Genomic DNA, 27,037 nt, shown 5'->3' with positions numbered 1-27,037 from the left:
AGCCTTCCCTACCCAGCCCTCCATATAGTTTTACAACCCCAATGTGGCTCTCCGGCCAAAAAGTTTGCCCACCCCTGAGCTAGTCCCATTACTCTGCCTCTGACAATGGCCAGCACCAGATGTTGCAGAGGAAAATGCTAGCAGCTTACAATAATGGAATAATCTGCCCTTCTGGGAAGCGTCTCACCTCATTTAGAGATGAGGATTTATATCACTCCTAGATTTAACCTATCAAATATAACTATGGATTTTTCTCATAATTCATACAAATATCTATGCCTTTTATGAATCCTAAACTCTTGCTAGTGCTTGATATTTTGTGGCAAAGACTTCCACAGATTTGTTCATTCAGTAGGTAGAGGAATATTTCTTTCACAGCTTAAAATGCATGCCTTCCAAAGTCCTTTGAGGTTCCCTACCTCTTTGTCAGAGAACCTCACAAAGGGCTATGAATGAAGCTAAGTGATTACACAGTAAGAGATAAATTCCATCACTGATAAGAGCTTGTTTATTGGCTTAATTTGGGCTGGGTTTCCATTTCCTGAATGGATATCATTTAGCTGGGATCCCTTCCTACCAAAGCCATCAACAGCCATTTAAACACACCCTTTTGCTTGTCTTCCTGCTTCCTTTGTGCCTTTATTATTGGCTGCATGCCACCTGCATGCTAAGCTATGGATTTTAACAGCAGGGTTGGACTAGTTTCTCTTTTTGTGATTCCCCTTTCCAAAGGGAAGTGTCACTATGCTGGATTTTGGTACCTTTCTTCTTTGAGGATGTTAAGCATAGCTACGCTGCAGTCACGGTTATTTAATGGCTCAACTAGCGCTCTGATCAACTCCTTCAGAACTAGCAGTTTCAAAAAATTTAAACTGCTTCTTTAACCCTTTGCTGACCAGACTGACCATAGGAACGGCCATATGGGTCAGACCAATGGTCCATCTACCCCAGTATCCCATCTTCCAACAATGGTGAATATCACATGCTTCAAAGGGAATGAACAGGAAAATCATCAAGTGAGCCATCCTGTCGTCCAGTCCCGCATCTGGCAGTCAGAGGCCTAGAGACACCCAGAACATGGGGCTGCATCACTGACCATCTTGGCTAACAGCCATTGACAGACCTATCCTCCATGAATGTATCTAATTCTTTTTTGAATCCAGTCATAGTTTTGGCCTTCACAATATCCCCAGGTTGACTGTGTGTTGCGTGTTCATTTTGTTTGTTTTAAATCTGATGCCTATTAATTTCATTAGGAGACCCTGGTTCACGTGTTATGTGAAGGGGTAAATAACACTTTTTTATTCGCTTTCTCCGCACCTTTCATGATTTTAGTTGTCTCTTTTCCAAGCTGAATAGTCCCAATCTTTTTAATCTCCTCCTATGGAAGCTGTTCCATCCCCTTAATCATTTCTGTTGCCCTTCTCTGTACCTTTTCCATTTCTAATATATCTTTTTTGAGATGGGGCGACCAGAAATACATGCAGTATTCCAGGTGTCAGTGTACCATGGATTTATATGGTGGTATGATATTTTCTGTCTTATTATCTTCTCCCTTTCCTAATAGTTCCTAACATTCTATTATCTTTTTGACCAGTTTACAGAATGAAGTCACCCATTATTACTGCTTTATTTGATTTTTGTTACCTCCACATTGTACACAGTATTTTTTCCTGACCTAGAGGCCATTAGTACACAACTCTACTAGCGTATTTGTATAACTTGGCATTTGCATCTCCGCAGACTTGACTGAATGGGCCTCTTCACTCAAATTCTGTCTCATGTTTTAGGGAAAAAGAAAAGGAGGACTTGTGGCACCTTAGAGACTAACAAATTTGAGCATAAGCTTTCGTGAGCTACAGCACACTTCACTGGATGCTGTAGCTCACGAAAGCTTATGCTCAAATAAATTGGTTCGTCTCTAAGGTGCCACAAGTACTCCTGTTCTTTTTGCGGATACAGACTAACACGGCTGCTACTCTGAAACATGTTTTAGGGAGTCTCTTTAGGTACAGTTCTCCCCCCACCACCTCTGCATATGTTCTAGGGACTCTCAAGGTACAGTACTACTCCCACCAGCACTGCAGACTAAATCGGCCCTTCCTTTTTAGCTGGTTACTAGGTATCTCAGTATCTCACTGATTTTTGGAAACCAACCACGTTTCAGTAATGCCATTCAGGTCAGGCTCCTCTTCCACTGCCAGGCATTCCACTTCATCCCTTTTGCTTTTTATACTTCTTGTATGCAGGCAGACATTTATCTTTGGTTTTGGCCACCATGCCTATTTTACAGCTTAGCTCTGGCACCCAATTACTGTTCTGGAATGTACCTCTGATCTCAAGGCAAAGAATTAAGCTACGTCTACACTACTGACCTTACAATGGCACAGCTGTACTGCTGCAGCTGCACCTTCGTAAGGTCTCCTGTGTAGATGCTCTATGCAAGGGGAAGGGAGCTCTGCTATTGGCATAATTTAACCACCCCCAATGAGAGGCCATAGCTATGTCGGCGGGAGAACATCTCCCGCTGACATAAAATCGCTGGTGTGGACAGCACTGTCAGTGAAGCTTATGTCGGTCAGGGTTGTGTTTTTTCACACCCCTGACTGACAAAAGTTCTACCGACAAAAATGCTAGTGTGGACATAGCCTTAATGTCACAGGTTCTTTCAGATTTTCATCATGTCTTATCTGGCAAGTTTCAAACAATGCTCTAAGTGTTCACCATGCAGCACAAACATCCAAGTTTCTCAAGTGATACAAGCTGCATATTTCATTTTTCAAATCAAACACACCATTGGACACTTTACATACAGAATTAGTTATTCTGAATTAATTCTATAGTAATCACTTCCAAAACCACACCCCATAAAGGAGCATTTGGAGATCCAAAGATTTGCCATATTGCTTTGAAAATGCACAAGCAACAGCCATGCTACTCAGACACTACAAGATCAATCAAGGTGTAAGAGCAAGCAGAGAGCATGCCTTACTCAGGAAGGAGGGTGAAGACCACCAGAGACGGAGAGAGGGCAGAGGTTAAATGTTGTGGAGGGCTAGCCTGAAGACTTCATTGGTGCACACCCAAGCACCTTGAAAACTTTTCAACAAAAAGGTTTGGTGAAAACCTAGAACTTGGTCATCGTCTGCCTGAGCAGGAGAAAAAACAAATACACACATAACTAGACAGAAGTTCCAAGAACACAGAGTGCCATAATCATTGCTGGATTTGGCTGGTGCAGGTAGAACCTATAGGCCTCAAACGCTGTCTCCTCTTCCTGTCTGAACAAACAAATGCTCAACAGCAGTGGAGGCCTTCAGGGAAGGGAGAAGCAGCAAGAAGTGATGGGAACAAAATTAGGATACATGGGAGAATTTAGTTTATCCTTCCCACACTAATTCCAGATGTGTAAAGTAATGACAAAATACTAGCCCAGCTACAAAATCTGCTTGCTCATCCTGACCATCGTGATTATTATTTCAAAAAAAAAAAAAAAAAAAAAAAAAAAAAAAAAAAAAAGGGGGGGGGGGGAATTTTACTACCACTACCCCCAAGATGAGTTTTGGGAGGCTAGTTTAATATCTGTTTAAGAAGTTTTTTGCCAGTGAAAGCATGACTGTTGTACTGTTTCTGCTCAGATACAGTAAGAATCCAAGAATCCAGTAAGAAGTGAGCTGTAGCTCACGAAAGCTTACGCTCAAATAAATTGGTTAGTCTCTAAGGTGCCACAAGTACTCCTTTTCTTTTTGCGAATATAGACTAACACGGCTGTTACTCTGAAACATAGTAGGGATAGGATACAGAGGGCCCTGGACAAATTAGAGGATTGGGTCAAAAGAAATCTGATGAGGTTCAACAAGGACAAGTGCAGAGTCCTGCACTTAGGACGGAAGAGCCCCATGCACCGCTACAGACTAGGGACCGAATGGCTCGGCAGCAGTTCTGCAGAAAAGGACCTAGGGGTTACAGTAGACGAGAAGCTGGATATGAGTCAACAGCGTGCCCTTGTTGCCAAGAAGGCCAATGGCATTTTGGGATGTATACATAGGGGCATTGCCAGCAGATCGAGGGACGTGATTGTTCCCCTCTATTCGACATTGGTGAGGCCTCATCTGGAATACTCTGTCCACTTTTGGGCCCCACATTACAAGAAGGATGTGGAAAAATTGGAAAGCGTCCAGCGGAGGGCAACAAAAATGATACGGGAACTGGAACACATGACTTAGGAGGAGAGGCTGAGGGAACTGGGATTGTTTAGTCTGCGGAAGAGAAGAATGAGGGGGGATTCGATAGCTGCTTTCAACTACCTGAAAGGGGGTTCCAAAGAGGATGGATCTAGACTGTTCTCAGTGGTAGCTGATGACAGAACAAGGAGTAATGGTCTCAAGTTGCAATGGGGGAGGTTTAGGTTGGATATTAGGAAAAACTTTTTCACTCGGAGGGTGGTGAAACACTGGAATGGGTTACCTAGGGAAGTGGTGGAATCTCCTTCCTTAGATATTTTTAAGGTCAGGCTTGAGAAAGCCCTGGCTGGGATGATTTAGTTGGGGATTGGTCCTGCTTTGAGCAGGGGGTTGGACTAGATGACCTCCTGAGGTCCCTTCCAACCCTGATATTCTATGATTCTATGATTGTCCATGGTGAAGTCCATCCTACTGCACACCCAGAAACCTAACAGTTTACAGAGCCTATTCCTTAAGGAGATTAAGGACAGAACCCAAAGGATTTACCCCCAAATACATCCCTTGCTGCAGAATCGTGATCCACTTAAAAAAAAAAATCCTACCCTTTATGGTGACGAAGATAACCTTGAAAGCATGAGTGGTGTAACTACTGCAGCTTCATCTGCCCGAGATGGCAGAGAACCTGAAAGTGTCTCAGATATGAAGGGCCCACAGGCACCTAAACCAGGGCCCCATGCTAAGATTCTGAGACTGTTAAACTTAGTATTCCCCCTTCACCACCACCTCCCCCTGCCCCGAAAGAGAGACATAGAATTAAGCATTTTTGCCATGAAATAGTTATTTGCTGCAGCCAGGTGCCTGACATCTTGCTCTGCAGTTTTCCTCACCGGGGTTAAGTTCATTGTACATACTGCATGCTCGCAGCACTGTTCCATGGAACCAAGCTGCAGAGGCTAGTGGACCAGAGCTGGAGTCCAGCTTGCAGCTAGGGAGCCAGAAGTATAGGCTGGCCAGCTGGGCTGCTGGCAGAACAGTGCAGCCACCAAGGCTGGGGAAGCCAGAGAGCTGAACTTGAGGTCAGCTCCATGTTCGCCTCCCACCCCCATTCCCAGCCCCACATGAGAGGGAAGCGATTCTGAACGAGACTGCCTGGGCAGTTGCAGAAGCAAAGGCCAAGGCTACCTGGAGAACATAGTGAAAAGCACACCCTTGAAAATAATCAATACTTTTACATCAATGAGAATTTTCACGGATGAGCCACAGCTTGGGGGGAGGGAGAACAGGGGGCATGGTGGGAATGGGACAGACAGGGGGACATAGAGGGAAACACAAAGGATAATTTGTGATGGTACAATGTAGTTGTTGCTGCCATTTTCTACCTGGGTTCCAATTATAGGGTAATTCTTGGTCTTCACTAAAAGAGGAAGACCTGTAGTTTTAGGTTTCAGTAATGTCCAGAAGCAGGTGGTGTGAGGCCAAGAGCTGCTCTTCCCCACTACTCAACTAGAGGAGGTGGGGCAGATCAGCTCCTTTGGGGGCTCAAGGGGATTTAAATAACTCAGATCCAGCCTGACACTTTAGTCCATCCCAGATTCTGCTGGAGGTTTGATGACAAGAACACGCTGTTTACAGAGTCTGAAGAAGTAAACATTGACAGTATTCTGTGAAGGAAACTGGAGCATGCTAGCCACAAAGCTGGATGGGCTGGGGATCCTGTCGTGGCACCATGCACTCTCACAGGACCCAGCATGTTTCTGGCATGCCTCACTGAGTGTTAATGCAATTGGCTTTGGCTAGTTTCTTTAAGGAACTTTGTGGCCTCAAGGACAAGGCAGCTCTTATTCTAAACAAACCCAACAAATCCTCTCAATCTACTGTCTTCAGGACTTTGGAAGCACAGCTCTTCCCCCATTGAGGTGGAGGACCAAAATGAGGTTGATTTAGTTCAAGAGCACAGCAGAGGTGACAATGTATACATTGTGTGTTCAGGGCAAACTGAAGCCATGTGGGTAAAAATAATCTGGAGCAGTGTTCGCTCTAATTTTTCCCACTCATGTGTGGAATGAATTTTGTTATGTGCACCAATATGGAGGTGATGTGTGACAAATCACCTCCATATTGGTGCACGTAAAATTACTGGGGAGGGGAGGGTTTCGGAGTGTGGGAGGGGGCTCAGGGCTCTAGGGCAAAGGGTTGGGGTGTGGGCGATGGATTCAGGGTGTGGGAGGGGGCTCAGGGCGAGTTTCAGAGGGTTGGGGTGCAGGGAGGTGTGACGGCTCCAGCTGGGGATGTGGGCTCTAGGGTGGGGCTGGCGATGAGGAGTTTGGGGTGCTGGCAGGCTGCCCTGGGGCTGGGGCCAAAGGACTCCCCCCCCGCCCTCTCCCTGCTGACAGCACACAGAGCTCTGGGGGAGGGGCCATCCTCTTCCTGCTGGCAGAGGCGAGCGAGCGCTGGTGGCAGCCCTGCACTCCTCAACTTGCTCCCCTCCCCAGACCCCACCCACCCCCTACCTCTCTCCTCTCCAGGTCTCTGCTGCACGGCCCTTTATAGCCTGCTGCGCGGCCACGCGGCTTAGAGAGAACTTAGAACTGGAGTAGCTTCCAGAGAAGGGACCTCTTCAATTCTTGATGGCATGAGCTCACTCAGACAATATTACCATTCCTGAATCAGTTTTGGCCAGAAAGAGGCAGAACAGGATTGCAGATGCAATCCCTGGGCATTTGACCCAAGTGCCCTATCAGTCAGCCCTACTCTTCCCATACTGCGGCTGACTAACCTTAACCCAAGTGCCTGCACAGAAATGGAATAGCAAGGCTCCATTACAAGGACTGTCAACTAATATGAAGAACTACTAGACTGTCCTTGCACTTCCATGGAGCAGCTGTACCAGAGGGCAGATGGAGGCATCACAGCCTGCACTGCTAAACTGTATGAACAAGGAAACCAAATTTACACCTTCCTGAAGAATTATGAACCAAGCTGCCATTAAACAGAAACTGCATCAGTTAAGACAGTGGTTCTCAACCCGCGGTATTGGATGCGGCCCACGTAACACATCGTGGGCCGCATATGTGGTCCACAATGGTAACTAGGTTGAGAACCACTGAGTTAAGACCTTTACTGCAGCCATGATCTCAGTATGAATGAGAACAGCAGTACATCTAAAAGCCAAACCGAAGAAGTGATGCTTCCCATGACATTGCTGAGGTGCAGAGGTTTTACGAAGGGCTTTTAATCTAGCGTGGCGAGCAGTTTCTCTTGGAAATGTTCTACACCAGAAGCATGACACGCCAATGTAGGCATTAATAGGTGCCTCCAAGGTACATAAGCTGCTTTATAAATATCAGATGATTAAGTATCCTGAAGAAAACATTAGGACATTAGCATTTATTTCCCTGTAACGGAAAGGAGAGTTTACCTTAAGTTGTCCCACAACCATACTGAGTATACAACTGTCAGGTGTGGGCTGATGGTCTTGTGATGTGATGCTGTGCTGTATTTTTTGAAAAGGAAGGCTCTACAATGAGAAGGAAAAGAACAGGGTGAGTAGATAGGAAGTGTTCCCCTCCTTAGAATTTACTATACAATACACATTTCATGTAGGAAATCAGTTAAGTGCAGTGGCATAAGAAGCTGAACTAGTTTGAAAATAGACATAAGTTTACATTCTCAGTGCCCTAGAAAGATGCAGGTGGTCAGCAACTGAGTACTTGTGTTTTTCTGAAGACTTTCTACTAAAGAACAAAATTAATTTTGCAGATAAACAAATACTCCATAAGCCCCATCTCAAAGTGGAAGTCAGATTTAGCAGCTACCCTTTTAATGAAAAGAACCTGGTCTCTCTGGAGTGACAACCTGGTTGTTCCTTCCAGCCCTGTGAAAGGCTGCAAGAAATCTTCACCAGAGAGGCACTTAAAATTAATTATGTTATTGTAGGTTCTCATCTCAGAGTCCCCATTCTCTTCTCCCTTTCTTTCCTTTCTGTATTCCACTTTCTAGCACCTTCACTCCTTTTATTTGTCCCTCCTGAGTTATTTCAGACACATGGATATGATGGCCACTGAATACTACCAAGCTACATTCAGCAAGGTTGACCACAATCAGCTAACCCATTTTTAAAGGTGTTGAACTCTGTCTCCATCAGCTGCTAAGGAGTGCTTAAAAAGCACTCACCTTTTTTCTTAATCTAACTAGACAGTGCCTTATGGTTGCTTTATAAATGGAGGTGAAGCTCTGTTCAATATGAACTTTCATACTCGTAAGAGCTGAATTTGAAACAAAAGCTGTGCTAATATCACTGAGGCAGGTGGCATGCAATTTGAGATTCAATACCCAGAGCCCTGCCAGTAAAGACCACAAACTTTTGCTTTCTCATTAGTATAGTGGCTGCTAGCAGAGGGCTCAGAAATGTCAAGTTTAATCAAATGTACCTGTAGGGGGAGCGTGTCTGTTTCTACATGGGAGAAAATGCTTCCCTTATACTTTGGAAACTGGTGCTTTCTTTAATATAGTCTGGTTCAGTAAGCACCTCACATGTGAACAGCTGATGAGCACTAGATTCGAGAGAAAAGTTGGGCATGACAATTATATTGTTAGTTTGTAGAAGGGAATAGTCTACCTATAGCTAATACAGCAGGTTTATTAAGTTCAGCATCATACACAGAACATCTTTGAAGGCACAACAAAAAGCAGCATTTAGTAGCAGGTCAACAAAAGCCAGTGTTGGTGGCAGTGAATTTGTGCACCCAACATGTGGCAGAGACTCTAGAGAGCAGATGTTTGCCATATTGGCGATAATGTGTCTGCCTGACACCAAGTGCTAACCTAACCAAGGGTTAGGCTAGACCAGGACATTGATTCAAATCCCCTTGCCCATTTTCCTCTGAGCCTCATTTTCTGATACATTTCCCCAGGCTGAATCTCTGAGATTTTAGCAGAACCCTGCTTGCTTTGCAATGTCCCATAGCTCCTCACCTGGCCCAACAGACCTAGTGGCTGCTAAGAAAATTTGCAGGAGGTGGATTGAAGGGGTTTCACTGTAAGATGCCATCTGAGTTTATTTTGATTGCTGCTCCCCTTATATATGCTGTTGTCTTTTTAGCACAAGTGGTCCTATGTATGGTTATGTGCTTTTCACTTACAAAAAATAAAGATTTTAAATCCAAAAAACCTTCTTCAGAAATGCAAGAGAAGAATCATATAAGATTATTCTGTAAGTTAAGGCAATAGACAAGGATTCAGGAGATCTGGATTCACTTCTGAGCTCTGCCAGACTTCCTGTGACACCCTGGGCAAGTCCCTTAATCTCTGTGCCTGGGGCTATGGCTTCAGTGTTATTTAGCATTAGCGATCTCCATGTTAAAAAACACTCCTTTTTTGCAATGAAGATACAGCATTCACTCATGAGCTGTAAAATGGGGATAATACTATTTCTCTTCTCCCACCTTGTTTTTATTTAAATTGCAAACTATTTGTAGCAGGCACTGTCTCTCACTGTGTGTCTGCCACTAGGGCCCTGATCCTGGGAGGCGCCTCTAGGGGTTACAAATAAGAGTCACAATTAATAATAAAAATTTTGAAGACAAAGTTAGGTTCTAATGACACCTGTGCTATCCTGTTGCTGTTCGTGGATTTGCACAAGTGTAATTGACTGGAACTAAGTAAACAATTCAGTTGATGCACAAGAAATACAGACCAGGTCCCTCTCAGCTGTGTTGGCTCTGCAGGGCTAATGGGAGCATTCACAAAAGAAAGAAACTGAGCATGGAGTGAAGGTGCTCAGCACTATCCTGCACTCCTCAGGCCCTTTCAGAACACAGGAGTTTAATTCCCCAAACTCAAAATGCTGGAAAACCAGGATAAGGAATTACAGTGACACTTTGCATAGAACACAGACACAGCCTTAACCATCCCCTTCCCTAGTGAGTCCTTCTAGGGAAATCACAGTACCTGGCATGTCCCTCAGACTCTGCCAACCAGCAGCAAGTGCTCCCTGAAGTACAGGGAGGGTCTGCTGGCTTGTATGAATAGCAGAGCAGATTGAGAGCTGAGCAGGGCAAAGAGAAAGTAGCAGGTTTGGGTTAGGGAGAAATAGGGTACTGGTCTGTTCCCAGGTCCGAGAGAGATATCCACATGGGACACAGTTAAGGCTGTTTGGGGATATGTTTCAACTCTATATACAATTTTATCCTGCCCTCATCATCAGAGAATCCGAGTGCCTTCCAGCAGTGCATTAAGCAGTGGGAGAGAACTATATGTGCTTAGTTTCTGTGGGAGTTTGTTTCACATTCTTGCACTGGCCCTTTGGCCCTGAAGAAAGCTCCATCTCCTGCACAAACAAGCTTTTCAGTGCTGTGTGGGACATGCCACCTTAACTCAACATTTCCTGAGTCTCCCCCACTCGTGTTTTTTCCCCATACTGCTAGCCTTCGCATAAAGGGCACGTAAAGGGAACTTTTACTCCACATATCCTGGTGTGCCACCATTCCAGTTCTGGGAATTAAACTCTCGAGGGACACAGCCCAGTGATTTTTGGTGGACACTGCCTATATTGTTTTAGGCTGGGTCCAGGGGAATCAGCCAAAGAAGAACCTGCACTCACAGCTGTTGAAATCTCAGATCAGCACCACTTTCCGTAACTCGCCTGCTAAATGGTGTGGTGGGGGGGCGGGGGGAAAGGTTAAATCACTGAGCCTCTGATTCACTGAGCTCTTCCTTGAGAAGCCAGAGCCCAACTTCCCCCTCTGGATCAGGCAGGGAAACTCCCCTGCAATGATGCTCACAAGAAACCTGAGGCAGGTGGTGTCTGTACATTTTCATATGCAAGAAAGGTCAGTCAACGGGCCCAGGTTTTAAACGCCAGTTGTCTGAGTGTCTAGTGATCATGCTCACTTGTCTGGCCTAACTTTTCAGCTGGCCTGGGGATGCCGCCTAGGCTGGTCTTCCTGCTCCTATCTGGGGAGCCATAGTGCCTTTCCTTTCCAGTCAGGGACAAGGGAACACCAGATACCCAGAGGCAGTTTTGTTTTGAATTGGAGAGTCCAAATAGTATAGGATAGAGCTGACATGAATACTTCCCAGATTGAGATTTAGTGTTTGAACAACACTCATCAGCATGGTCACATTCATAGAATCATAGAAGATTAGGGTTGGAAGAGACCTCAGGAGGTCATCTAGTCCAACCCCCTCCTCAAAGCAGGACCAGTCCCCAACTAAATCATCCCAGCCAGGCCTTTGTCAAGCCGGGCCTTAAATACCTCTAAGGAAGGAGATTCCACCACCTCCCTAGGTGAACCATTCCAGTGCTTCACCACCCTCCTAGTGAAAGAGTGTTTCCTAATATCCAGCCTAGACGTCCCCCACTGCAACTTGAGACCATTGCTCCTTGTTCTGTCATCTGCCACCACTGAGAACAGCTGAGCTCCATCCTCTTAGGAACCCCCCTTCAGGAAGTTGAAGGCTGCTATCAAATCCCCCTTCACACTTTTCTTCTGCAGACTAAACAAGCCCAGTTCCCTCAGCCTCTCCTCGTAAGACATGTGCCCCAACCTCTGATCATTTTCGTTGCCCTCCACTGGACTCTCTCCAATTTGTCCACATCCTTTCGTGGGGGGCCCAAAACTGGATGCAATACTCCAGGTGTGGCCTCACCAGTGCTGAATAGAGGGGAATAATCACTTTCCTCGATCTGCTGGCACGGCTCCTACTAATGTAGTCCAATATGTTGTTAGCCATCTTGGCAACATGGGCACACTGCTGACTCATATCCAGCTTCTCATCCACTGTAATCCCCAGGTCCTTTTTTGCAGAACTGCTGCTTAGCCAGTTGGTCCCCAGCCTCACGAATCCAAGAGAGAGCTCCAGAGCCACACTTTGAAAAATATCATGTCTATAAAAAACACTGCTGAGGGTCCAATGGTCTGTTGAGCTATCATACAGCAAAGCCATCTAAGGTGAGAGATTTCGGCTGGAGGTGGAATGGTCAGCTGATACCTGCTGAAGTTCACCTTGTTTTTGAAGAGACTAGCTCTTCTAGAGCAACCCACAGCAAAAAAACCAAAACCAAAACCAAAAACCCACCCAAACCCCAGACATTGGAAAACCTCCTCAAACTTCCGCTGTTCAGAACAGAATCCGTCTAACAAGCTTGGATTCCCATGGATGCAGATAAATGCTAGGTCCTGTTCAGATAAGCTCTTTGGGAGAAGGGATTTTTAATGCAGGAACTCCTAAAGCTTGAAACTGGGCTGCCTTCGCCTTCCCTAGTGTGGGGGAGGTTTGCTCAGTGGTTTGAGCATTGGCCTGCTAAACCCAGGGTTGTGAGTTCAATCCTTGAGGGGGCCATTTAGGGATCTGGGGCAAAAATCTGTCAGGGATGGTACTTGGTCCTACCGTGAAGGCAGGGGGACTGGACTCTATGACCTTTTGTGACGAAGTGGGACTGTTCTTAATGTTTTCTCTGAATATTGTGGGAGTGCCTCAGTTTCCCCTCTAAAAAGGAGTACTTGTGGCACCTTAGAGAGACTAACCAATTTATTTGAGCATAAGCTTTCGTGAGCTACAGCTCACTTCATCGGATGCATACTGTGGAAAATACAGAAGATGTTTGTTTTTATACACACAAACCATGAAAAAATGGGTGTTATCATACACACTACACGGAGAGTGATCACTTAAGATGAGCCATTACCGGGGGGCGGGGGGGGGGGGGGGGAGGAGAACCTTTTGTAGTGATAATCAAGTTGGGCCACTTCCAGCAGTTAACAGGAATGTCTGGGGAGGCGGGGTGTAGACGTGCAGGTGAACAAGCCTCTGATAGTGTGGCTGATGTGATTAGGCCCTATGATGGTGTCCCCTGAATAGATATGTGGACACAGTTGGCAATGGGCTTTGTTGCAAGGATAGGTTCCTGGGCTAGTGGTTCTGTTGTGTGGTGTGTGCTTGCTGGTGAGTATTTGCTTCAGGTTGGGGGGCTGTCTGTAGGCAAGGACTGGCCTGTCTCCCAAGATTTGTGAGAGTGTTGGGTCATCCTTCAGGATAGGTTGTAGATCCTTAATAATGCGTTGGAGGGGTTTTAGTTGGGGGCTGAAGGTGATGGTTAGTGGCGTTCTGTTATTATCTTTGTTGGGCCTGTCCTGTAGTAGGTGACCTCTGGGTACTCTTCTGGCTCTGTCAATTTGTTTCTTCACTTCAGCAGGTGGGTATTGTAGCTGTAAGAATGCTTGATCAGGAACTAGTTGCATCCGATGAAGCGAGCTGTAGCTCACGAAAGCTTATTTATGCTCAAATAAATTTGTTAGACTCTAAGGTGCCACAAGTACTCCTCTTCTTTTAGGGAACTTGGTTTTCACTTGACAAGAGAATTACACGTTACTTGTTGTCAGCAGCAGCAGCAGCTTTCATGCTGAACGTGGATGTTTAACATTGATTCTACATCCCTGCAGGTCCTTGATTCACTGGAAGCAAGCAGTGTCCCCAAGGGACAGCAGAGTGTCTCTAGAGTTGTGAGTTGCAATGGACACTGGAAATCCAAGTCCCATAAAAGCAATATTTGAATACTGCGTCATCACCTCTGAATAAGCAACAGCTACAGAACTAGCAGAATCTTATCCCATTAATAATGTCCCAGCCAGCCCAAGAAGCGAATATGTCAATGCTGTGAGTCTCAACTAGTGGACTGCACTGTGTGTTTTCTAATAACTTGTCTCAGAGGAAGAGCCAAGAAAAGAATACATTCAGTGAGGTGAATACCCCGAACAGCCCAATGAGAGAGAATCCTGTGACAGAAGAGAAACTCAAACCTGTCTTACGAAGTAGCTCAGAAGTGGAAAGGTTTCCCTACACAGATTGCTAGGGAACATGTTCTAAAGCTCCTAAGTCACTCTGGAGCTTAAGACCCATTTTCAAAGTTTAGGCTCTCAGTCACTGCTGAACATGTGATTTAGACACTTTTGAAAATTTTACCTTCGATGTAAGAAGCAAAACAATTTAGATCTTTAGAGCTGTTTCCCAAAACATTTCATTTAGAAAAAAAAACATTGCGTAGACTTACGGAGAGTTTTTCAACTATAGCTGTTTTGCCCTGGCATTGCTGCCCTTCCCAGGTAAGGCATGATGCATCAATCTGAAACAGTCAAAACAAATTTGGTCACAGCCTGCTTGGGAAAGTAAATAAACGATTTCTCTTCAATTACGCCAGCAAGGGAAGACTTACCAATGCTGTGCATGCACACAGATTTATCAGAGCTCAAACTGGCTACACTCAGCTTCCCTAGGAAAAGTGAGGCTTGTAACTGTTTGCATGGTTCTCTACAGAGCAATTAATTCTGTTACGTCAATTACACACGTGCACTGCCTCCTGTAGCTAGCTCAATGGATTGCCAGTACTGTTAATAAGGGTAGGAGTCACTTACTACTGGCTGCCAAGGGTACAAGGTAAGGAAATTAGTTACCTAAAGGGAGAGGGGAAAAAACAAATGCAGACGGAGCAATACAAGTAGTAACTGGTTTTTCCTGGTGGTCTGTGGGATTGGGTAATGATGACACTTCATAATCAGAATATATCGGTCAAAAAGCTGCTTCAATTGTGTCAGAGCAGGTGGTGTTTTTTCTGGAAACTACAGGAGGACAGGAAGAGAAGTAAAGGACATCAGACACACCCAGAACAGATGGAGAGCATGAAGAATTTATGCTAACAAATCTGGTACAATTACTTGCAGAAACTTAGAGATTAGAAATAGACATGTCCTATCAGGGCCCCCAGTTCTTTTCAGGAAAGGCAAAAAACTTTCTAGAGAACCATTCTAATACTTCATCCAGTCTGGTTTTCAAGTGATTCAGACAGCTTCCATCTCTGAGCCCTTCTAGACTGCAAGAAGCAAGAAACCTGCCCTATCTGTGGTCCACTAAAGCTGCTTCCCATGAGCACCAGAACAAATGGCCACTAGAAGTTAGTTTCAGAGGATGCAGTCAGAACAGTCTCCTGTCAGACCAAGGCTATGGCTACACTAAGAGCTTACTGTGGTGCAGCTGAGCTGCTGTGAGCTCTCTAGCATAGCCGCTCTAAACCAAAAGGAGAGAGCTCTCCCATCAACTTAATTAATCCACCCCCAATGAGCGACGATAGCTGTTTCGGCAGGAGACACTCTTCCTCCAACAGAGCACTGTCCACATCAGTGCTTAGGTCAGTGTAATTTACGTCACTCAGAGGGTGGCTTATTCACACCCGAGTGACATAAGTTACACCAACATAAGTAGTAGTGTAGACATAGCCCAAGAAGCTGGATTCTCTGAAGCATGGAGCATTAAAATCACATGATCTCTTTTTTCTTTTTTAAATTCTTGATTTCACTGAGCTTTACAAAGCCACAACCTAATTGGAAATTTTGCACTATTGCAATGTTTATGTTTAGAATCAACTGAATTATAAGTGCAGTTTTTAAAGCAGTTTTAGGGTCATTAATGGTAGGATTTCTTATCAGAAGACCACAAGAAACTGGTATAGGCAAAAGAACATTAAAACTGTATTTATTCAAAACGTCTTATAAATCCATAATGGTACAAAATCAATGTGTCTACAAAAAGCTTGCAATTTTAAAACATAAAAGTTGTTTAGCATTTCAAAACAAAGTTCAAATTTGTAAAAGCTTTCTGTGAACACACACAAAGTTTTATCATTATTAATTTCATAATGCAACAATTTAAACAAAATTACAATCCATGGTCCAAAATCTTAATTTAGTTACCTGAGAGTCCCATTATTCAAACTGACTGAGGGTGCTTTTAAGGCTTTCAGAATTTAAATGCTCAATAAGGAAATAAGGAAAGTCAGCTTTGAAGACCTATCTGTTCTCCAGCAAATATCTGATTGCACTAAGCTGAGTGATGAAAACAGGTTATTCAACACCAGTAGAAGAAACTGGAGCTGTTAACAGTTGCAACTCTTCTTTCAATGTCTTCTTTCTTTGTTTTCAGCCAGGCTCTTTACTTGAGATTTCCATCTCTGAATAGCTGTTACATTTTTCAGTATTTCACTGGAGAAAGTAACTTTCTGAAATAAAGACAACAGTAGCCTGCTACAGCAGTTACTGTCAGCAGAAACCCATTAAGTGCCGATTGCTCTGGTGTGAGTGGAACCTGGCACATGCAGGGATCAATCGTATTTTACAAAGTGACATGGCATTTATGCATGATCATAATGCTTTCAGAACATGCACCACAATTTTAGTCAGTAAATTTATTCAGTCTTCCAGACTTCAACAGTTTCAGCAATTGAACATGAATTCCTCGCTATAGAACTGAAGGCTATTGCTATTGACATCCACATCTAAAGCAACGCCTCAGCACCCCTCTTCACACCAGTATTTGTCACCTTCTGGCAGAGACTCAACATCCTGTTTATACCGTTAGCAGATTTTCATTAACTGGCCACTTTGAAGAAGTACTCCACCTTACTTCAGGCGGTATGACAAAGAAAGTGCATAGTCAATATGATCTGATATTCTCTCCTTCAAAGTTTCCTGACAGTAAATTTAGCATATGTGCGGATCAGCCATGTTACTGGCAAAAGATTTCGTCATCTTAGCCATATTGGCTGTCATAAGACTAGTCATATGGCACTTATATCCATGCACACTAGTGGCTGAAGTCAAATACTCAGGCGAATGCGCCGAGATATCAATGCTTGTCATACAAAGTATTTAGAAAAGCTGGACGAGCACAAGTTCATGGGGCTTGTGTCTCATCAATAATCATAATACACAAGAGGTTCCTTGTAAACTTTATATGACTCCATCTGAGAAGGATCTGGGTATGATAGTGGAAGAACAAATTGAATATAGTCAACAATGTGATGCAATTGCAAAAAAGGCTAATATTCTGGGCTGCATTACCAGGAGTGTCATATGTAAGACATGGGAGGTAATTGCCCTACTCTACTCAGCACTGGTGGGGCGTTAGCTGCAATAGTGTGTCCAGTTCCGAGCACCACACTTTAGGAAAGATGTGGATAAACTGGATAGAGTCCAGAGGAGAGCAACAAAAATGATAAAAGGCGACCAGACCTATGAGGAAAGGTTTAAAAAACTGGGTCTGTTTAGTCTTGGGGGGGTGGGGGGTGGGGGGGGGAAGAGACCTGACAACAGTCATCACATATGTTAAGAGCTGTTATAAAGAGGACTGATCAATTGTTCTCCATCTTCACTGGAGGTAGGATAAGAAGTAATGGGTTTAATTTGCAGCAAGGGAGATTTAGGTTAGATATGATGAATTTTTTCTACCTGTAAGGGTAGTTGAGCTCTGGAATAGGCTTTCAAGGAAGGTTTTGGAATCCCCATACTTGGACAAACATCTGTTAGAGATGGTCTGTGTTTACTTGGTCCTACCTCAGTGCAGGGAGTTGGATTTGATGTTGTCTCAATGTCCCTTTCAGCATCACATTTCTATGATTCTATTTGGACACTCACGTGCTCAGTTTCTAAAACCTCAGTCTCCTCTTCAAACACTTCATCCAGGAGACATCCAGTCACTGCAAACCCTGGTGGAGCAGCATTTCAATCTTTCTGATTTGTGACTGTTCAGTACATCAGAAGACGGTACTCCTTACAAGCACAGCACCAGCTATTACCTTGTCAATTGTGTGTTCTAGTTTGTGGTGTTCTCAAAACAAAAGATGAGAAAGAGGGTCTGGGGGTGGTCTTTTTTGGTGCTGACGAACATTAAGTGTGAAACCTAACAGAAAACTCCGTGTAAAAAGTCAAATTCTACAGAAACGAGTACAGAGTAGCCACTTCAATTGTTTAAGACTAAAATGAGAAGAAAGTAACTTTAGTAAATGTAAATAAAAAAGATGTAATATTTTTCAAGGTAATGATTTTATCTGACCTGCTGTACTCTGCACAGTATATCACCTTGTTGCTTCCAAGCTGTTTATTCTAGTGGTTCATATTTAAGTTAGTGAAACACTTGTCCTTTCACTTGAGTGTTATAATCAGTATAACAAACTGCTTTCATATAACCAAGATTGGCAATATCCGTGGTACTTAAACATGCCCTGTACCTTGTTGAGCTGCCTCTTAGGACTAATTCAGTCAGGACCAAGCAGCTCACACTGGCCTCAGAGGGCTTATGCTCAAACAAGACCATTTTTTATTGTTCTTTCAAAACATGGCCAACACCACACTAGCCACCCAATTGTCCAGGTGATGAAGTGATCGCCTGTTGAGTGCTTCAAGGGATGACCTGTACATCCATTATCCCATGCCCCCATCAAGTTACTATAGTTTAGGCTTGAAATTAGACAAAGGTTTCTAATAATCAGAAGAGCAAAGTTCTGCAACAGCCTTGCAAGGGGAACAGTGGGGGCAAAAAACCTAACTGGCTTCAAGACTGAGCTTGATAAGTTTATGGAAGGGATAAATATGATAAAACCGCCTACAACGGCATGTTGCCAATATGTGACTGCTAGCAGCAAGTATCTCCAATGGCTGGTGATGGCTCTGAGTTACTACAGAGAATTCTTTCCCATGATGGTCTCTTCTGGCCTTAAAGTCTATAGCACACACTTTAAAAAAACAACAAAACAAAACAAAACAAAACTTCACTGAACTTTTGAACACACACACACACACACACACACACACACACAAAATGAGCTGAGTGGCTCTGTTGTATGCGAACCAGAACTCGAGCAGACTAAAAGCAAAATGAAGTCCGTTTCTAGATACAGATTCCTGATGGCCTTTGAGAGTCCGCTTAGAGCTCAGATGATTCAGAATACCATCTCCTTCATTTTGGTTTCTGTATGACCAAAGCCTCAGTTACTTTTTTTAAACGCCTGTTGCTTTAGCGGTCACAGGGCAGACTGACTCAGATGCCTTTCCGGTTTTTGCTTCATTTCTGGAGAAAGGAAACAGTTTGGCTTTTTTGGCATGGTCTGAGGGCTCTGGGTATTTCCTGAGAAAGAGGTATTTGGGCTTGGTTCTTCTTTTGTCAGAGGACACATGAGAAGGACTTGTCATAGCAGTGTGTGCCCTGGCTGTATAGAGCTGGTGGAGAAGCTGTTAAGCACTCCTTTAAGTGCTGAGCCCAGTTCAGGAGATCTCAAGAAGACAAACTATTGGCTACTGAAGATTCTGGCTGTCCTTGCACATGGAAAAAGGACCAAGCGTAAATGTTTGGTGATTAAGGGCCCAAGTTCTGTAGGGATCCATAAGGAAGATGCAACTGCTGAAAAAGCTCTGCCTAAGGGTCCCTTGTGGACACTGTGAACATAAATAGAAGGCCGACTTACCCCTGTCTGGGTATTACAGGAGAAGTTGTGGTGGGGGGCCCTGCAGATAGTGGATATGGTCGCTGGAGCAGGGGCCAGAGGAGCAGAGCAAGAAGCAGAGGTAGCTCAGACAGACTGCTGAACTCTCATGCATCCTTTGGAAAAACAGATGCATCTTCTGTGGCGCTGCTATACAGGGGACGCAGGAGCTGGGGCATCCACCATGCCTGCTGATACCTGCATTGTGAAGGGCATGGGGCAGACACTGCTCATGGAGGTGGCACTGGTAAAGCTTTGAGGGCACCACTTCCTCCATTGGGCCTGCTCTGAAATAGCCACTCTGGCCTGCTTGCAGGAGGAAGCAGCTACCTGGGTCCTGTAGCTGGGTGAAGGGGCTTCCACCAATGCACAGTTGAAGGGGGAGCACCAGAGTGTACACGTCCTAGTCGTGCTGCCTTTGTTACTTCAGTAGTTTTCTCCACCCCGCAAAAGCTTTGGCTGAGGAGTGGCTATGGTGGAGATGGGAGCTGGACAGCTCCAGAGGGGTTTAATTTGGGGACCCCCATAAAAATAATTTGGAACAAGTCAGGAGTAAAATTTTAAATTCTTGTGCTCTGAAGAGAAATACAACAGGAAGTCTGACAACCACATGCTGCAGCTATTAGGCACAGCTGGGACTTACCAAGCTCCATCTGATTGCCAAGTCTAAGCCTGCTTCCTATGCACCCATGAAAAGGAAAGCTCACAATGGGAATGGAAAGCCTGGATGTGAGGTACAACAATTTAATCCCTATGCCACTGTTCACCACTTGGTGAACAGGGAGCTTCCCTGGCACCAGCCTATAGGCAAAGGGAGTCACAGAAGGCAAAGAGTAGAGAGTTGCTAGACCTCCGACATGGCTCCACTCTGTGCTTGAATGGAAAATGAACATGAATAGGCTTTTCAGGCATAATTAGGGCCCTACCAAAAATTCACAGCCATGAAAATTGCATCACTGACCATGAAATCTGGTCTCCCCGCCCTAAAAATCTGGTCTCTTGAGTGCTTTTACCTATACTATACAGATTTCATGCGGGAGACCAGCGTTTCTCAAATTGGGGGTCCTGACCCAAAAGGGAGTTGCAGGGAGGTTACAAGGTTATTTTAGGGGGGTTGTGGTATTGCCACCATTACTTTTGTGCTGCTGCCTTCAGAGCTGGGTGGCCGGAGAGTGGTGGCTGCTGACCGAGGGCCCAGCTCAGCAACACCCCGCCAGCAGCAGCAGCACTGAAGTAAAGGTGGCAATACCATCCCAGGCCATCCTTGCTTCTGGGCTGCTGCTGGAGGCAGCTCTGCTTTCAGAGCTGGGCTCCCAGCTCAAAGCCACCACTCTCCAGCTGCCCAGCTCTGAAGGCAGCGCTGCCACCAGTGAGTGGCAGCTCAGAAGTACGGGTAGCCGTACCACAAACTCCGAATAACCTTGCAATTCCCCCACAACTCCTTTTTGGGTCAGGACCCCTACAATTACAACACTGTGAAATGTTAGATTAAAATAGCTGAAATCATGAAATTTACAATTTTTAATATCACATGACCATGAAACTGACCAAAATGGACCGTGAATTTGATAGGGCCCTAGGCATAGTGCTGGCTGTGGTGGGGTCTTGAGATCACAGAGGGCACATTTATCTTTCCCATAACAAAAACAGCTACTGTCCTGCTCCCAGCATATTCTCAGGGTTATAGATGCGGACCCTGATATCCCCAGTTCAGCTCCATCTTTGAGTTCCCAAATTTACCTAATTCAGTTTACCCTACTAACTAGCAAAACGAAGCAAGCATGTGGCTTTTACACAGAGGTTTCCTCATGGGACAACCTATGGTGCCCTCACAACCTACCACCAGTGGGTGCTGTTCTGAGCACAGCTGCCACAAACCAGGCAGACAATGCTAAGAAGTGAGAGGGGCAGGGAATAAATAATCCAGGAAGTGTGACTGAGATGACTAACATTTTGGATTTGGGGGGGAAAAAAAACCATCAGCTTTTCCAGTGGAAGAGTTTAAGATAATCATCAATGAAATCTGATAAGGGTTATGAGAACCCTCCTCCCACAGGAGAGAGGCAGATTTAAGAAGTGGTAGAGGGCCCTCACACCCCTTCATTTGGTACTTACATATAGGGATCCTAAATGGGTCCTGTCTGTATCAAATATCCGGTAGTAATGTTGTACAAAACTGGATCCAATCTGCTCCCAAATAGGCTTGTCTCCCATTCTGAATCCTCCGCCGGAGCCAGTGACTGTAAAAAAAGTCAGAAAGAACAGTTCATCGATTCTAAGGCTAGAAGGGACCCTTGTGATCACCTAGTCTGACCTCCTGTAGTGCACAGGCCAGAGACCTGCCCCAAAGTAATTCCTACAGCAGGTCTTTTAGAAAACATCCCATCTTGATTTAAAAGTGGTCAGTGCTGGAGAATCCACCACGACCCTTGGTAAACTGTGTCAATAGTTAATTACTCTCACTATTTAAAAGATACACCTTATTTCCAGTCTGCATTTGTCTAGCTTCCACTTCCAGCCATTGGGTCATGTATGTTTGTTACAGCTTTCTCTCCTACACTGAAGCGCCCATTATTAAATATTTGTTACCCATGTGGATACTTAAAGACTGTAGTCAAGTCGCCGCTTCTGACACGAAAGAGCCGCCAAAGGCCCTGTTAATATGTAAACAACAGTTAAATCAGTCTTAGACTACAGCCTTACAGTGTACAGCCAGCCAAGAACATAACTCTCACTAGGCTTTTAGACTACCAGATCTGTGCTGCTGCAATATAGCAGCTGTCTGCAGCATGACTGCAGATGTCACACAGAACTGCATTTAGGGAGCTCCTGCACTTCTCTGGCACAGTGGCAATGGAGAATGGAGCCTTTAATTGCGCCAATAAAGTTGCCTCTGCCACTTGGTGATGGCCATTATACATAGCTCACTGGGGAATAAATTGCTTCCTTTGTTGTCCCAAAGAGCAAAGCTACAGTCACCCACTCTGTAGTGACACCTCTACCAATAACCACAAGACAGTGATCCCCAGTATTTCAGTGCAGTTGTTTTCTACATTAAGTATCTCCTTTGGGGCAGTCAGTACCCACCACTTCCCAGTCAACTAGGCAAACTAGCCCTCAGTGGAGTCTGGTCTGCTCTTGCAGTACCAGATTTGGACCAATCTAAACTCTGTTAGAGCATACACAACTGAATGAGAGGAAGGAGGGCAGCAATTATGCATTGAGGCCCAGGACCAAGGCTCACTATTAAAAAATAGGGAGGAGAAACCTGAAGTAACAGCCATGACCTAGAAGTACTGGTAAGGATACCAGCAGGTGGTAGTCACTGCCTTATAGTTAGTATAACAGGGGAACTCTATTTTCCCCAGAAATGACCCCATCTGGTGCAGTTTCCCAGTACGGATTAGGGCTGGTATCCCCTGGCATACAGCATGGAGACGTTAATCAAAGGTGGGAGCAGAAACTTTTTTTTTTGCCAGTTACAGAATCAATGAGTCTGCCATCTTGTTTTGGCAAGTTACAAATTGAGTATTGAGCCTCAAGTGGACCTTCCAGATCTGTGAATAGAATGACAAAGGCTAGCCCCTGCAGCAGCTTCTTGTGGTGCCTGCATACCTAGCCTTGATCACCGATTTTGAGTTCTCCATGCGTTAGCAAATATAAGAAAAACTAGAATCCACAAAAGCAGCACCACTACGTTTGAGATCTCAACAGGAAGAGGTAGGCTCAGATAATCGCCTGTTAAAGTATTGGTAGAATGTTCTTTGGCTGTTCTAATGGAGGTAAACTTAAGAAACTGTTGCGGGGCACTAAGGGATAGATAACCCATCTGCCCTTACATGAGAGAGTAGTCCCAGAGCTCGAATGCTCAAGACAGATCTCACTAACATTTTCTGGCAATGAGCTGAAGGGGTAAAACATTAATTTCAATCAAGGATTAAGGTAACTGTTGATACTTTGTCAGTCTAAAAGGATGAAAAGTTTGTGGGTCCCTGTGTGGGAGATTATTCTTAAATATTACAAGGGGACTTCCTCTCAGAATAGAAGGAAGGACAGACAGCATGAGTATCATACATAGAGTCAGGAACAATTCAATAAGTTTGAAAGGAATGTGGGACCCCTTGGCTGAATGTAGGGTTAGGGTGGGAGCAGTGGCTTCTTTTTCTAGCTAGCGCTCAAGGGACCTGTAGAATCAATCCTGATCCCTTTTCTCTCAAGGAGGACTGGTGTGAGAGAGGAGGCATTTCCTGACACACGTGAAATGGAGCAAGTTTGCCCACACACACGATAATTTACGTTAATTACATATACATTGAAAAGTACAACACAAATCAAATATAGTAGCTAGAACCTACATATGTTAGAGTCACTGGTGAGTTTTTAAAAAAATACTTCACTTAAAATCTCACTTCCAAGTTCATCACCAAATTCCTGAAGACCCCAAGACATAAGATGTGAACTTCTTAGTCGGACTTTGCATTAGACCCAGACGAGTCTTCTATCCTTCCTGCAGTGTTTGTCATAGTCTGCATGAGTCTGTGGAGAAATCAACGGTGGCAAAGTTTCCAGGCAGTTGAGCTCTCGCTAAGTCTATGCTGTGCTTCTACTGCCCACGTGAGCAGAACCTCTTGACTGTCACCTTCTTGCACTGGGCTCCCCACACAGTGTTCACTATTACGATCAACTTTGCCTGGCTTTGCTATCTAATATCCGTGCAAAAACCTCACCCTTCAGTCACTGGGCTAGGGATCTGGGGAACGAGAGGTGAGTATGAGCGTGTTTAATTTTGTTGTGCTCAGTCAGATCTGCACAGAAAACCTTTCTAAAAATCACTAGATGAACAGAATGAGAAAAACACATTTTAAAATAACTAAATCTAAAAAAATACATATTTAAGGAGCACTGCTAGAAAACTCAGTATTTTTTAAAACAAACAAAAACAAGTTAACAGTATTTCGTTCAGCCTAGTTCTTTGGCGGCATCACAAAACACAGCCCCAGTTCATATGGTTTTGGAAAAGTGAAGGAGCATTTTCAGAAACAGGCCCAGGAGGCTGTGATGTGCATAAAGCTTAACATTCATCCACCCACGGAGTTAGAATGTATACCATTAAAGTAATCAAAGCTATGATCAAACATTAAGCCATCCTTTCTGATGCAAGCAGATTCTCGTTTCTTATTCTAATGATAGTCTAAAATGTACACTAGAACTCTGTTATACTTTATAGACAATTTGGCTCATCTACTGCAGCATCTGGAAAATTTATCTTCAGTGCTATGTAAGCTGGAGGCCAAAATTTACATCAGTAACTGGGTTTGAAAGAGAACCACAGTGACAAACAAAACAAGAAAAAGTTAAGTGCCTGAATAGTAGAAAAATCTCCAAACTTAATAGTAATTCTAAAATTCAAGCGACCTACTTCTCTCTTAGAGAGAGCTGAGGAGCAAAGCCTCTGAGAATCCCTCCCAAGAAGGAAAAGCTACATTTTCTTTTTCCTAAATTGAGAATGAGCTTTAGGGTATATCTACACAGTAATCAGGTTTCAGAGTAGCAGCCGTGTTAGTCTATATTCGCAAAAAGAAAAGGAGGACTTGTGGCACCTTAGAGACTAACCAATTTATTTGAGCATAAGCTTTTGTGGGCTACAGCTCACTTCACAGGAATGCATCCGATGAAGTGAGCTGTAGCTCACGAAAGCTTATACTCAAATAAATTGGTTAGTCTCTAAGGTGCCACAAGTACTCCTTTTCTCTCTACACAGTAATATAAGCCCAAGGTTAGTGGAATTCAGGTCAGCTGACCTGTGTCCAGGAACTCTGGGCTTGAATGTCTACACTGCATTTAAACCCTAGGTTAAGGATTTTCTGATCCATGCTCAAACCTAGCATCCACACAGCAGTGCACAGACCCAAGTCAAAGTAACCCTATCCCAGAGTGCTTCGTGCTCTCCCCTCCCCGGGTGACACTCTAGCCCTACAAATGTGTTGCACCATTTCCTAATTGTGATGGTGCTATTGATCAGACTCAGGTGCCCATAAAGAACAGATGAGTATATAAACTGCATAATTAGCTCCTTTGGTGGCTATCCCAGTAGAATGATTGCAGTGTGAGAAGGCTTTATACCAAACTATCATCTAATCTCAGAACTGGGCTCTCCACTTTTAGGCTGAGGCACACTGGCAGGAAAATGCCCATGTGCACCTGCTCCAAGGATAATTAGGACATCAGTCTCCAGGGCTGTCAAGCTATTAAAATGAAACTTTGCAAGTCTTAATATTTAGAATGGGATGTTCAGTGAAGGGGTTTTTGTTTGGTTGGTTTATTTATTTTTGTCTGTTTGTTTTGATATTTGACATAAAATGTAGGTTTCTGAGGAAGAACACACACACCCCTGCCTGGCTGCTGCTGAGCAGTGAAGTGCTTCCCCAGCAGACCCCGGGGATCCCTTTTCCCTTCTCACACTGCACCCAGGGGCAGGAATAAGGGATCCCCAGGAGGCTGTGGGGAAGTTTTGGGGCTGGCTCCCACTCACTGCCCTGACAGTGCATGCTGCCCAGGTGTCTCTGTGCATACAGTCCCAGGGAAGGTAGGGGGGCCAAGGAGCAAGGGACAGAGAGAGGAGTGGGACCTGCCACATGAACCATAACTAGAGAGCTAAGCTTTCAGTTGGCATATGAATCTGTATGATTCCCAAATAAGCCCACAGCTGCCTGTTTAAAATCACTCCAATGTAAAGCTAGTAGCAGGTATTAACATTAAGAGATGAACTGGCACCTGGCACACATCCACTAGCACATTCTGCTGCAGCTAAAAAGGTTAGCTAATCTGAACATTGGCTATTTCTAAATTAAATCTTCTCTCATACGTCACATGCATTTAGCTTCAAGAATCCATTGCACCAGTAGTATCAATTTAAGGGCAAGCCATTTGCAAACACTGCTGTAACCTGTTTTTGCTCTTAGCTAAGAAACTTGCAATCCCCACTCTCCATGCGCACACATAGCCTCTTCCAACAGCTCCAGATGGACGCCATTGCTCTGGAAGTTTTACAAATCTTGGCTGCAAAATCCCACCCCAAAAAGAAATAAAATGATTTGTTTTTAATCTAGACTTAAAATGGGACAGTCCCTGCAACCTTTACTATGGAGAAGCTACTGTGACTATGGTTGGGACTGGACTTTACCCCTATATGCATGATACATACCTGAAACTAAACAGTGTGGTGTATTGTTCTGTTACATTCTTTTATAAAAACTTAGTACCTGAACAACTCAAACTGTCAAATATTTGACCAAGTACAGATGCACAAAAATATACACACAAAAAAGGGATGAAATTGGTGAATAGGTCATAAAATCATAGGAATGTAACACTGAAAGGGATCTTAAGAGGTCATCAAGTCCAGTCCCTGTGCTGAGGCAGGATCAAGTAAACCTAGTCCATCCCTGACAGGTGTTTATCCTTTAAAGGTGTATACCCTTTAAAAAAACAAACCCAAGAACACAAACCCTTCCTCATAGGTCAGGTTTTCTAAACCTTTAAAACA

The 27,037-nt window shown here is 44.3% G+C and overlaps 1 protein-coding gene across 6 annotated transcripts in view; it reads right to left on the bottom strand.

The window, feature by feature from the left end:
- NUTF2 (nuclear transport factor 2) overlaps window positions 1–27,037 on the bottom strand; it is a 54,566-nt gene that overhangs the window by 5,707 nt on the left and 21,822 nt on the right. For 4 of the 6 annotated variants that reach the window (XM_074968401.1, XM_074968402.1, XM_074968397.1 and 1 more), the window contains exons 2-4: window positions 21,607–21,731; window positions 14,236–14,307; window positions 7,603–7,701 (exon numbers count right to left, since the gene is read on the bottom strand). In XM_074968401.1, the coding sequence (XP_074824502.1) occupies window positions 7,603–7,701; window positions 14,236–14,307; window positions 21,607–21,705 (270 nt within the window). In that variant the 5' untranslated portion in view covers window positions 21,706–21,731. Of the gene's footprint in view, window positions 1–7,602; window positions 7,702–14,235; window positions 14,308–21,606; window positions 21,732–23,900; window positions 24,028–27,037 lie in introns of those variants that run through there. The other 2 variants (XM_074968398.1, XM_074968399.1) reach the window with 2 other exon arrangements.

This window comes from Natator depressus, chromosome 12, assembly GCF_965152275.1.
Source record: "Natator depressus isolate rNatDep1 chromosome 12, rNatDep2.hap1, whole genome shotgun sequence".
Lineage (NCBI taxonomy): Eukaryota > Metazoa > Chordata > Testudines > Cheloniidae > Natator > Natator depressus.
This window is presented reverse-complemented; position numbering and strand designations above follow the sequence as displayed.